Source organism: Talpa europaea, assembly GCF_964194135.1.
Source record: "Talpa europaea genome assembly, chromosome: 15".
NCBI classification, from domain to species: domain Eukaryota; kingdom Metazoa; phylum Chordata; class Mammalia; order Eulipotyphla; family Talpidae; genus Talpa; species Talpa europaea.
The window spans coordinates 14,392,633-14,407,193 of NC_140083.1; the positions used below are offsets into that span (position 1 = coordinate 14,392,633).

A 14,561-nucleotide genomic window follows, 5' to 3' on the forward strand; every position below is an offset into this window, starting at 1 on the left:
CAAGGCTTATTTTCTGGAACCTCTTTGATGGAAATAATGGAGGTCTTTTCCAAGTTCTATATAACTGTACCTCACTTTCTCTCTATTTCCCTATTAACCAGTTTGATTGTGTGACATATTTGAATATTGAAGCTATCTTTTTGAAAATTTTACTGTTCTTCCCCCCTTTGGTTTAATACCTAATAGCCTCATCTAAAATATTTCCATATTTTTGTCTCAAATGACACAATGGCACATTCAGCTATCAATCCATCCTGCTGTTGATGATGTAGAATATGCTTACCTTAAATCCAGGAACAAAATTTTTTAATTTGTGGATTTAAATGAAAACTCTGATCAAAGGAATCTGCAGATTTCACCCCAAATAAATTAATAAAATCCTTAGAGGGTTTTATTACACTACTGTTTAATTTTGTGCTAAACATATTCAATATTATTTTGAGGTGATGGTTTCCTTTCGAAGTGTTGAAGACTGCCTACAAAAACATTTAGTTATGAATGCTGTAATTTGCTCAATTGATGCCTGTCTTTTATCTGCAAACCATAGATAATTTTCCCTAAATAAATGCAACTGTGGAAATAATATTTAACAGGAAAATAAAAATGCATTTGCTTGATACAAGCCAAAACACTGCATAGTCAAAATTAACTGCCCTGTTGGCAAATTAGCATCTCTTAAATTCAAATCACAAAGGTATCATCTGTTCATTTAGGAGTTATTTCCCAGATAAGAATTAGAGGATTTATTTTTATAAATAACTTGGGGATTTTATTTTCAATATGAAGCTTATTTTAAGACAATATTAAAATTTTACTCATTTGTGTACTTTTAATACTTTTCAGTAATCCATTGCAAAACAACCATTGGCTCCTGATTTTATGCACAATGAATTCATAATGAATATAATTTTCTTTTTCCTCCTCAAAATAGATTTTATTCTATATACAGAGTTTGTTGCCTCAAAAGGAGTTCCCCAAAGAAAAAATCATTAGGGTGAAAATATAAAGAAATTTCAACCCTCCTGTTTTTATGTCTTGAACAAATCCATGCCCTTGACTCATAATTGTGGAAGTTTATACTTGTAAGTTTTCTAACATTTATACAGCTGTAGCATAAAACTAGAAAGTGATTGTTAAAATTTAGAATCAAAAATGTAATTTTTTCCATCTAGTTTTTACTTTAAACCACTGCCACTAAGTGGGTCATTTTGTCTTTGTGTCCAGCTTTTCAAATGTCTGAGTCAGGTCATGAATACCGACCAGGGCCACAAAGCAAAAGGCGGTAAACTCTGTGCAATGGCCATTATCAAGGTGGCACAGGCACAGAAGCTAAAACAATTGCATGACTCAGACCTGGATGGAACTAAGAATGAATCTGACTTGATTTTCACTTAACCAAGATTCCTTCTTCCACATACAATAAAGTCAACAAGATCTTCCTGGGTTAAACAGCTGCTTAATAACCCAGGGTATCCTGTCTCTCATGTCAAAGTTCTAAACACCTTATATTTCTACTCTAAGTTACTTTTGATATGATTACTACTGAGGTTGTTGTCTATAGAGATTCTCTATCAATTGCCTTAAAATATGTACTTCCCATTTATTAAATGAAAGATTTATATAGACCAATTTCAAAAACAACAGTTCTTTTCATATACCTATATCTATTGTTCAAATTTAGTGAGTATACTGTATTAATAAACTTGGAATATAATACCTGGATGGTAGCTGACTTTGGTAGAAAGACCTCCAACCTCAGAGTAAGAGAACCAGAATTTGAGTTCCATTTCTGCTGAATACTTTGGTGAGGTTGATTGTACCCCCTGAATATTATAACCTACCGTTACAACCTTATATTCCACCATACCCCTCTGTCTCTCCCAGCAATCAGATGTAGCTTCTCAGTCTTACCCTGTCACGTGGGCTTTCCTATCTCCACAGCTTTGCTTATCCATGTTTCCTCTGTTTGCAGTGCTTGTCATTCTTTCTTATGTATTTAAGTCTTAACCATCCCAGGCTCAAATCAGAGTTTATTTCTCCTTCCTCTTAAACCCACAAAGAATCCTTAACAGTACATGTGTTAGAATGTATTTGATCGCATGTCTCCTCGATACAACAGACCTTATTTGAATGTTTTTTGTTACCAGTCCATGTCTCAGTGCAATATATGTATTTGTTGCGATATGGAATGAATGATAGACAATGAACCTTTATATTCTTATTGCTGAAATTGAGGAACTTGTACCTACCTCCCAGGTTGTCCTGAATATTCCATATAATTAGACATTTTGACATCATCAATTAATATTTTCTATAAATAATAATGTGCTGCAAAACCATAAAATACTTTAATAATATTTTATGAGAGGAGCTAAAGTAGCAGAAGCAAAAGAGAAAATAAGTATAAGGAGTAAAATAATTATCCTATATAATGTTAGGCTTCAGTAAATACCTTTGTGCAGAATTATGGAATATGCATTGTATGGAAAACTCATTGCTTGATCAATTGAAAGCATCTTTCCTCTCTCTGAATCATTCATCTCAAACTGAGCCGGATATTAAGGATATTAGTAATGTGCGTGGCTGTATGTCGCAAAGTAAGGATGGAGTTCCCTGTTTCAATTATAAACCAGAGACATCCTGCAGGGGAGGAGGTGGGAGAGGGATCAGAGGGAGGGAGGGAGGAGCACAGGGGACTGAGGTGATGGTGCTGGGTGCATTGGGGAAGGAAATTCTATGGGGACTACACCTGAGGAGGTGGCAGAAGCAAATATTTTTTAAAAATGAACAATAATGTATAAAATAAAAAAAGAAAACTTGAAAAAAGAAAACAAACAAAAAAACCCAAATTTGCTGTTGTAAAGTCACAGATTTCATTGTGGGTTGCTCTCAAACTGCCTATTTATTCAAATATTCACTGATGATACTTCTTAAAGTGCTAGTGAAGTTTTAAGAGAATCCATAAATGGTAACAAAGCCAGCCTGGCAGGAGAGTTTGGCAGCAGCTAGGCAATTGCCTGAGCCTCTTTTCAGGGGCTATTGCTCTACAACCTGGTAAACATCGGGAACACAGCTTAGTGGCTGGCACACAACTGATTATGCAACAACTATTTAGAAAGGAAGGAGGTAGAAGTCAGGACTCTTGTTTTAGAAATTCCAATCAGAATGAAAGAAAATAAGCAAAAAAGGTTAAAGTTACAACAGATTGCTGTGTTTTTCTATTAACTACTAGCCACATGGTACTGAATTTGGTAGTGATGTAGAAAATGAACAAACAACCCACTGTATGACAAATCATGAGATATAACAAAGCCCTCTGAAATGCAATACTCTCTACTTTGTTCATGTCACTGTGGGCAAAGAAACCAGTAGAACATAGCCAGTAAGAGCACAGACATTTAAGTTAAACAGATAAGGGCCTCTATTTTTTTTTAACTAATCTTACTAATTAAGTATGTTGAACAAGTCATTTAACCTTTCTAGGTTTGCTTGCCACCTGTAAAGTGGAAATAATATAAGCAAAGATTGCTTAATTTTGTATGAGGGTTAATAAGATAATGGATGTGAAACACTTAATATGTTTCATCCCTAATAAAGATCCAAGAAATGTTAGTTATTGCTTTCTGCATATGAAGGACCTTTAATAAGCAGATACTTAACCCATTCCTCTTTCATACTTAAGCCACTTAAGCCTCAGTTTCCTTATCTATAAAATAGGAATAATAAAACCTACATCATAGGAATGTCTGGGGATTAAATAAGATGATACATTTAAAGGTGCACAGTGAGGTATTAAGAGGGATACCAGGGATTTCTCAGAAAAACACCTGAATGTATTACTCTGGTTCCCCCACCTTTTATATCCCCTGAGAAATTACCAGCAGATTCAAGAGTAAGGTGTAATAAACCAGCATGAGAAATTAATAATGGATGACAGCCACATGCCTATATTTCAAGAGTTTCTGCAAGATTGGAAGGCAGTGAATAAAACTGAAAATGTACAAGATGTAAGTCCCTATATTTGAAGAAACAACTTACTATGGTAGTAAATGGAAAAAACTTAGAACGTGTAGGCCAGGAAGTAAACACATACATGGGGGAAGTGAAGAGGGGTCTTTAGACCCTATCAAGTGCCACCAGGCAGCACGCCTACTGCCAAAATCCAGCAAGCAGGTATTAGGTAACAGGCTCACTCCTGATTTACACTTAAGGGAGACAATTGTCACAGTTGGTTCCTAAAGAGGACAACTGTGCAAGGTAAAGAATGAGGATACTGCCCCAATTAACTCCTGGCTATTAACTTCTCTACTAATACAGTAAAGAAGTGTCAGAACAGAGACAAACTCCCTCTTGTGACTGCTATTACAACCAATGTCAAGCAACCAACTAGGCTTTAAGCTATCGTCAATCAAATAATTTTCTTTCTTTGGTTCTGTCCTTTCTCTATACAAGTCTTTCCCCTGGCTCTTGTTGGTGGAGTGCTTGCTCCTAACCGGTGCCTGTTTGGCACTGCCCTATTCAAATAGAATTAATTCTTAAATTTTTTCAAATGCTTCAGTTTGTCTTTCAACTCTTCTTTGTGGAGAATTGCCTGAAGCTGGGAAACCAGCTGGGAGATTTTTGAAACAATCCAGGGGAAAGATGATGAATGGAAAATAGACAGGTCACAGGTACACAGGTATATTTTAAAGGTAGAGCCCCCAAGAGTCCCTGCATGATTGCATAAAGGTAGTAAAAGAAAGGAGGCATAAAAATGACTCAAGGCATTTGGATTCAAGTTTGGAGTTCAGGAGAGAAGTTGGGTTGAAAACAGAAAATTAGGATTTTTTTTAAATAATAAATTTTTATTTTTATATTCCCCATACAATTGCAACCCCCCCCCATTCTGATCCCAATCCCTCCCCTCCCGCCCCCCACCCCCTCAAAAGTGTCTCTGTTTCATAGTTTTTTGTTGATTTTGATTTTCACTTTCTTATAGTTATTCATTTTCCTGGTCCCTTATTTAAGTTTTCTAGATTCCTGCTATGAGTGAGACCAGAATTTTTATTGTCCAGGTGATAATTTAAGTTCTGAGACTATGTGAGACTAACAAGGGGATAAATGTTAACAGGAAAGAAAAGAGGACCAGGATCATTGTATTTGGACCCTGGCTGGGGATCCAACTCGTGCTGCAGTGGGTGCAGATAGCTTCTTAGATTGTGTCTTAACCCCTTGTGCCACCAGGGAGGCCCCAATTTTGCTGATATTGATGAGACATTTCAGAGGAAGGATACAGAATAGAAGCCTGCTTGGTGGAACCCTGCTTCCATTTTTTTTTTTTACTTTAAGTTAGTGTTTCTCTTCCTGTGTTTAAGTGATGGAAACTGCAATTTACTTGCAATTCATTTTTCTCTATTTGGGGAAAATTACATGTCCCCAACCTGAAAAATGCTGTGAGATATTGTACTAAATGCATATGCATCAATCAGCACCCCAGATAAAGTAGATCTCTCCAGTTTCCATGAGAAAATCAAATCAACATATAGAGCCTTTGCCCAGGCTCCCTGACTGCTGTACTTTAATCAGTACTTTAATGCTGTATCTTTAATCAGTTAAGGATCATATGAAAAATAGCAATAAGTGACTGAATTTCTGGGATTTTCTAGATCCATTTAAAGCACATCTAGCTCTACTGCCTGGATGAGATAGAAATATTCACAGAGTTGAGCAGTACTGAAGTCATCATCCCATCGTTGCCATGGCTATCTCACCAAACCCTTATAGAGGATTTTTATTTTACATGAGATATTTCTTACCATAGCAACAGCAGTGTTGATTTAAAGCATAACTTGCTGGACATAATGTATCGCTAACATTTCTGTATATTTTCTATGGTGTATCCTGTTAATAGGATTACACTTTTGATGACTCTCCTGCCTTTTTGAAATGAGACATTCGAAGCATGTGAGAAAAATCTAGGCTGTTCATTGCTTACAGGAATAGAAAAACTCACAGGATACATTTGAATGCATTGTATCCCTAGATCTTTCATTGAGGATGTTTGGGTGACTTTGAGTTCAAATTCAGGATCTATTTTTTGAAAATGGAGTCAGAGTGATTATTCATTTTGGAGTAATTAAAAATCATTTCTATTCTTCTTATGTTGCAAAGTTACTTTCCATTTTATTTGAAGATTGTAGATGTACTTGTTTGTTTCATTTTTCCAGACTAGTTCTTTGTTTTGCTTTGGAAAAGCATAAAGATAGAAAATGTTTTAAAATTAAACCAAAGAGCTAACACACTTAAGAACAATAGACTTGAATTAAAGGGATTCTTTCCTCTCTTCCCCTAATACAGTCTCTTCTGTTTGGCGAAAATACATGGTTACAGTGACTGCCCTATTACAAAGAAATACATTTTGGTAAGAGAGAAACAAGACCTCTTGGTTCCAAATGTAGTTATTCACTATAAGCCATTTATTCATCTGGCTCTAGTCTCTGGGAATTACTCCTAGCACAGAACTCTCTTTGAAAACCCTACCTCCCTAGGGGGTCAGTGATAGATGAGAAACTGCCCCTATGAACTTGGTTTATACATGGGAAACAAAGAAGTTAGTGGTAGAGGGCCACAGAGGAAAGGCGTGTGGGAAGCGTGAATGTAGCTCTTTCCTTTGCTTGCAACAGGAGCTTCTTTCAATGCAAAGCGCATGCCAAGACAGATCAGGCACTCTACCAAAAAAATACAATAATTTAGTAATACAGTCTGCCCAGGCAGCTTAGCAGCTGGAAATGAGGTAGCCTTGGGATTTGCTGTAAACGGTGGAGAAATTGGCTGGTAGCCTCTCTCCTCTATTGAGCAAAGGCAGCAAGAGAAAAGATTATAAATGTTTGAAATCAGAGCCAAGCAGCATGGTCTGTTCTGGTCCAGAAACTGCCAGGACTCCAGTGTTCTTTAAATGCTGAGTTTGGCAGACTATGGGGCTAATAGGCCAGGGAACAACACCTTTACCTGGATGTGTTTTCAGAAAGGCAGCTGCTGATCTTATGTTGTTTTGATGAGGGAATTTTGCTACACATTATATCAGATGCCATCATCTAAGCATCATATGAGCCTGTGCCATTTTGTGCAAGCAAGGTCACTGCTGGTAACTGAGGAGAGACCATTGGGTAGTCTTCACACTCCAGAAATACTCAGATAGGACATCTAGTGGACCCCACATTGTGCTGCCATAGGAAATTCTGGAATGAGCCACAAGCACAAAGACTTGCAATGAAATGGAAGGCAGAGAATTGGATTAATTGGATTTATAGCCCACTTACACCACTGCTTACCGCTTACCAATTATATGATTCCTCATCAGTTTAGAGATCATAATAATACTTTTTCAGAGGTTTTTGTGAGGATTAAATTAAATAAAATGACCTTGAACATAGAAGGCATACAATAAATGTTCATTTACTTAGTGTGGAATCATAAAGGCCTTTGTAATTTTTGAAATAAATTCCATTGCAGGGAATTTGCATGAACTTCATTTACCTATCTTTGGAAACTTTCGTTGATTTTTGACCTTGGGGAATTAAGGGACTATAAAGTCTTATTACTATTTGTTTGACTCACAATTCTATTTCAATGTGTAAATGACCTGGAAAGATATTCTTATTTGGATATAAATGAATGTACTAAATGGAGCACACGAGCACTACAACTAACAAAACACCTCAGATAAATAAGCCACAATAAGCTATTTATAATTGAATTATAAATAGAAAAAAAGCAAATAGATACATTTCTTCAAATATTTCTGATAGCAAAACAATAGACTGATCTCTTCAAAGTATGAGCAACAATAACCATCAATATAGTGAACTTAAATAAAAACTATTTTTAATAAATTAAAGGGAAATATGAAGATACTCCTATTTAAAAACCTGTAAGCATTTATATTAAGAGACTTTTTCAAAAGTAAAATCTAGAGGACTACTTCAAGGATGATTCTGAAGAAGAAATGGTGAATAAAATAGCAAACGTATGTAAATTCAAATAAAATTGTCTGAATAAAAGAATAATACCTGATTTGGAAACCTGACAAATAGAATGAAAACACTTACAGTAGGTATTACAGAAAGAGAAATTGAATTTAAAGTAATCTAAATGTTGTTCAGTAAAGGAATGGATAAGATATTGTTTAAACTTCATGAAATTTAAGGTATATGGTAAAATTTTAAGAGTACCTAAAGAAAAAGAAATATATATGAAGTATATATATATAAATTCCTAACCATAGAAAGAAAATGGAATAAGATAAAGAACAAAAGAAGAAATAGAGGGGGGGGAATAATATGAAAGATAAATATCTCAAAAAATAAAGTAACCATGTTATATATGTAAGTAATCAAAATAAATATAAACTTAGTAAACTCATCAGTTAAAAGGAAAATATTGTTAGATGGTAGTAAAGCAAGCTCCAGCTTTTTACTCTTTTTAATAGCCCCATCTGTAGGTAAGGAAACACGTGTGTGCACACATGCACATACACACACACACACAGTAAATGATAACAATGAAAGGAGTATGAAAGAAGTTTTATCCTAAGATCCACTCACCACTGGAAACTGGGTAAGCGATCTCAGCTTCAGCCAAATAGACTTAAACATCAAGTGTATACTCACTATGAAATGATACATTTAACTTACTAGAAAAATATGAAATTTTAAACATCTATGCACTTGAAATTAAATATGATATGCACAAATTGTATCTGCATATAATATACAAATGCAGATCAAAACCATAGTAATATCAGACCTCACTCCTATGAGAATGGCCACCAAAAACCCAGTAGCTACAAATAGTAGCAGGACTGTGGGGTAAAAGGAGCCCCATACACTCTTGGTGGGAATATAGACCTGTCTAGCCCCCCTGGAAAACAGTATAGAGGTTCCTCAAATACTGGAAATAGATCTACCAAACCACCCAGCAATTCCTCTCCTAAGTATCTAATGAACATGCAAAAACACTACTTTGAAGGGATACATGCCTTCCTGTGTTCATTGCAGCACTATTTATAGTAGCCAACTTGTGGAAACAACCTAAGAGATGTTTCGTTTTCTAAAAAATTATTCTGATGACCCAATAGATTAAAGATATGATCTGTAATATAAGAAGTTACTTGTTTTTCATAATTTGTTTTTATCTCAACATGAAATTTTTATGGTTTTATTATTATTCAGGATTTTATAAGGGTAATAAAGATCAGGGCAAAGATGGGTAAAAAAAAATAGATTGAACTGGATGCTTACTCTGTTATTTCTTTGAAATGCTAATGATGCTTTGGTTAAATATCAGATAGGAATTCACACATATTTAGTTTTGTACCTTGGCATGAAATATTCACTTATCATGAGAGAGGTGTGAAATTAAATGAGACGAGTTATGAAAACAACTTAATCTATATATTTTGCCTGTTTCATCTAAAGAAATAGTCAGAAAATGCAAAAATTGTCTCCAAAGCATACTTTATAAATATGCAAGTAGAAACAATGGAGTGAGTTTCATATGATTACCATATCAAAATGACAATCTTCATTGAATGTCTAGTACAATCAATTTATACTTCGTTATTTGTAAAAATTAAATCCTGTAGATTAAAATTTCTTGTTGTAATAGTAGGAACATATATTTAATGTGTTCTGTGCTGCTGGCATTCCTTTTTTTTTTTTTTTTTTCTTAAAGATTATTTATTTTTAGATGTATTTATTTATTTATACATGCACTGGGTACAGTCAGAGGCGCGGGAGGGTGAGAGAATTCACCAGAGCCAGAGCAGGGAGCAGAACAGGCAGAAGGACTGAAGTACACTGCTGAGGGGAGCAGCGGGCGGCAGGAGAGGTCTGCGTGCCATGTGGGACCCTCCTCTGGTGGCCGGGGAGCAGCCGGGGATCGAACTGGCGCTGCAGAGGCTGCGGGCAGCTTCGCAACCCAGCGCTCAACCGCTGCGCCACAGGGGAGGCCCCGGCATTCCTTTTTTTAGCTTATAAACACCAGAAATTTATTTCTCATCATTCTGGAGACTAGAAGTCTGAGACCAGAGGGCCAACATGGATGAATGAGGTCCTCTTATAAGTGAGAGGTTTCTCATCATTTCCTCACAAAGGGAAAGGGAGAGCTAGTGCTCTAAATCTACTTTTTATTTTTTTTTAAAGATTTATTTATTTATTTATACAAGCACTGGGTACAGTCAGAAGCGCGGGAGGGTGAGAGAATTCACCAGAGCCAGAGCGGGGAGCAGAGCAGGCAGAAGGACCCAGTACACTGCTGAGGGGAGCGGCGGGTGGCAGGAGAGGTCTGCGAGCCATGTGGGACCCTCCTCCGGAGGCCGGGGAGCAGCCGGGGATCGAACCGGCGCTGCAGAGACTGTGGGCAGCTTCGCAACCCAGCGCTCAACCGCTGTGCCACTGGGGAGGCCCCTAAGTCTACTTTTTAAAAATTAAATAATTAATATATCTTTTTTATTGATTGTAGAAATTATTTAGTGTTGATTAATCCACAGCATATATAATTTTAATATATACAGTACTTTACAGCTTATGAGTCTGTTCTTTGTATATTTTATCTTTTTAAAAAAATATCTATTTTTTTTTTTATTTTTTATTTTTTTTTAAATATTTATTCCGGGTACAGTCAGAAGCGTGGGAGGGTGAGAGACTTCACCAGAGCCAGAGCGGGGAGCAGAGCAGGCAGAAGAACTGAAGTACACTGCTGAGGGGAGCAGCGGGCGGCAGGAGAGGTCTGCACGCCATGTGGGACCCTCCTCCAGTGGCCGGGGAGCAGCCGGGGATCGAACCGGTGCTGCAGAGGCTGCGGGCAGCTTCGCAACCCAGCGCTCAACCACTGCGCCACTGGGGAGGCCCAAAATATCTATTTTTTAAAAGATCTATTTATGCATACAAGAACTAGGGTTCAGGCCACAGATGCGGGGGGGTGAGAAGATTCACCAGAGACAGAGTGGGGCGCAGAACAGGCAGACTGACAAAATACACTGCTGAGGGGAGCATCGGGCGAGACAGGAGAGGTCTGCTGTGTCATGTGGGTAGATCCCTGGCCGGGGATTGAACTCCTGCTGCAGTGGCTGCAGATAGCTTCATAGTGCTGTGCTTAACTCCTTGTGCCACCAGGGAAGCCCTAATATATCTATTTTTAATGAAGGTGACATTGGTTTATAGTATTGTTTGTGATTTAGAGGCATAGGATTTCACACTTCAGTTGCATGCACACCACACCCTCCACTAAAACACTGCTGTCCTCCACCATAGTCCATTATTCTCCTTCCTTTCCACCTCACCCTCTGGCCACCTCAGTTCTACAGTCAGATATCCAGTGTTTGTTATTGGTTTGGCTTCATCTGATCCTTTGTGTTTATCTATATTCCACATGTAAGTAGTACCATCCAGCATTTGCCCTTCTTTTTCTGACTTATTTCACTTAGCAAAATCCACTCTAGTTCCACCTACGCTGTTGCAATTGACAAGAAGTTAGCTTATTTTTAACAGCTGAGTAGTATTCCATTCTGTATATACATATCCATCTTCATGAGCCACTCATCTGTTTGGGGACACTTTGGTTGTTTCTACAACTTGGCTAATGTAAAGAGCTGCAATGTACATAAGAGTGCAGATTTCCCTCTGGATTAGTGCTTTCGTATTCTTCAGGTAGATACCTAGAAGTGGAATTGCTGTGGCCTATGGTAGATCCATTTTTAATATTTTGAGAAACCACCATGCTGCTTTCCATAGGGACTGGACAAATATAAATTCCCAATAGTGTAAAAGGGTTCAGTTTCTCTCCTTCTTCCTGAGTCAGTCTCAGATGGTCATATATTTCTATGAGTTTGTCTATCTCTTCTAGACTATTCAATTTACTAGCATACAAATGCTCATAGTACTCTCTTATAAGCCTCTGAATTTCTGAGATGTCTGTGTACTTCTCTTTAATTTTTGAATCACGTCAACTTTGCATTTCTTGTTATTATGTACCACCGGCTGTATTTAACTTTTTCACAAGAATGGGTTGTGGGTTTATTGGATTATTGACTTTGAATCTTGACAAATACTTAGTTATATGAATTTAAATGACCAGTTGATAAAAGTAAAATGACTACCTTTGTTAAGTTCTTTAACCAGCTTTTACACTATATATCTTTAAAAGATAAGTCATTTAGGGCCTCCCCTGGTGGCGCAGCGGTTGAGCGCTGGGCTGCGAGGCTGCCTGCAGCCTCTGCAGCGCTGGTTGGTTCCCTGGCCACTGGCAAGGGTCCCACCAAAAAAAAAAAAAAAAAAAAGAAAAGTCATTTAAGAGCATGGTGTATTTTAAATCTCAGGGAAAATTTATGTTTTATCTTAGAAATAATTCTAAAGCCATAAAACTACCATTCTTCTTCAGGTTATTTTCTGTGTTATATTTTCAAAGGTTTGAAAAAATTAAAAAATAATTAATACCACTTCAAAAAAGAAAGGAAAAGATAGTTTTGTGCTAAAAGATAGTTTAGTTTCTTATAGAAGTATCTCACTTTTTATTGATACTGTAGATTTTATTGATACTATGTATATACTATATACTATTGATACTATAGATATTGATATTGATACTATAGATTGATATTGATACTATAGATTGCATTTTTTGCCTGTTAAACCTGAGCAAATCATTTTAGTCTAAATTATTAAATCTATAGACAATTATTCTTATTTCTTAATTTCATATTTAAGTAACATCCTCAGGATTATTAATCATAAATTAGCTCCAGTTATATGTCTCTTCAAGATTGTGTCTCTTAATTTATTTGCTTGGGGAAAGGTAGAAATATATGATTACATATGATCTTGATTTACCTGCCTGATGTCTTAGTGCATAGTGATTCACTTACAACAAGGGTTTAGACATGGGTTTACTACTGCAAGGAGACCTAAATTTTGTATCCAATATAAAATATGTACCCTGGGGATAGGGAAGAAAATTATGAAATTATTCAATTCATAACTTTGAGATGCACACACACAGACTCTATCATTTATATTATACATCACACTTTAGGGTCATGGGTATTTCGTAAGATGAGGATATTGGTGTATGGCAATAAATCAAATGTCTGGATATTGAATAGTTGCAACACAGTACTGCTATTGTATCAGAGATTTGGAGTCTTTATAGACAAGCATCCTGATGCTCTTCCTCCTTTTTTGCAGATGACCTCTCTCAACAAGAGGATAATGATCCCCCAAAAGAATATGATCCTGGACAATTTGCAGGTCTTCTCCATGGGTCCTCTCCAGCCTGTGAATCCCCTGAAAATCCATTTCATCTCTATGGGAAAAGAGATGAACATCAAAGACAAGATGAAGTCAGTTTGGCAAATAGCCCTTTGCCTTTCAAGCAGTCTCCAGCAGAAAATAACTCAGAACCTTTGGTAAAGAAAATTAAACCCAAAGTGGTCAGTAGAACTATTTTTCACAAAAAAAGCAACCAAGTTGAAAATCATACCATTGTTGGCACTAGGACAAGTAGAAGTGGATCCCGAAGTGGAGACCAGTGGATGGTGAACACAGGGGGATTTGTGGAGAGAGCCTGTACACTGGGGAGAATAAGGTCCTTGCCAAAAGCCCTAATCGACATGCACTTATCAAAAAATGTCTCTAAGTCAGATTCTGATCTCATTGCCTACCCTTCAAATGAGAAAACATCAAGAGTTAACTGGAGTGAATCTTCAACTGCTGAACACAGTTCTAAAGGGAATTCTGAAAGAACGCCTTCCTTCACTTCCGAATGGGAAGAAGTAAGCCTTGTTCTTCTTGTGTTTTGTGTAAGGCTTTGGTGTTGCGGGAGGTTTAGGGGAAGGATTTTCAGCTTTTTAAGTCTTTCAGAGGGGAAAAAAAAACACCCCACATGCAGCTCCAAGTGAAAAGGAAAGGGTCTAGGGGTAATACATAATAATTTCACAGGGAGTGTAAAAACAAACACCATTTCACACATGCAGGGAAATCTATTGTTTCCATAGAAATTGATATCAAGCAGAAGTAATGACTAGCTATGAGGTATAAGAGAATGTTCACATTATATCCCACCAAGCACTGCAGCTGACAAGTTGAGAAAAATCTTTGTATTTTTGCTGCTCTGTATCATTTTGCTACTTGCTGAATTCTTTATTAGAGCCTCTCTTTTTTAGAGTATCTTATATTTTCTTAAAAGCTCCTAATAATCTTAACCTTAATGATAAACCAAATGGCCCTGGCTCTTCTCCAAGCACCATACAATGAACACAAATTACTTAATATTTCCCTTTCCCTTTACAACTATCAGAGAGACATTAAAGAAAAATGCATTGGGGTTGAGTATCACCAATTTAAGTTCTACTTAAAGACAAAGTCTTTAATTTCATAAAATTACTCAGAAAGTAAGTGCCCTTATAAGCTTTTGAAATATCATTCTTTGTCCCTAAGGAGGACTACATCATAAAATAATAAATTCTTCAAAGAATGGACTATTGTCTCCCTTGGCATTTTGTTCTAGCATGTCACATTTTGTCTCTC

General features: G+C 36.8%; 1 protein-coding gene across 6 annotated transcripts in view; it reads left to right on the plus strand.

The window, feature by feature from the left end:
* Positions 1-14,561, plus strand: part of ANKS1B (ankyrin repeat and sterile alpha motif domain containing 1B) — a gene marked incomplete at both ends in the record, with an annotated part of 793,016 nt that overhangs the window by 383,545 nt on the left and 394,910 nt on the right. For all 6 annotated transcript variants that reach the window (XM_084256217.1, XM_084256227.1, XM_084256226.1 and 3 more), the window contains one exon: positions 13,221-13,807. In XM_084256217.1, the coding sequence (XP_084112343.1) occupies positions 13,221-13,807 (587 nt within the window). The remainder of the gene's footprint in view (positions 1-13,220; positions 13,808-14,561) is intronic.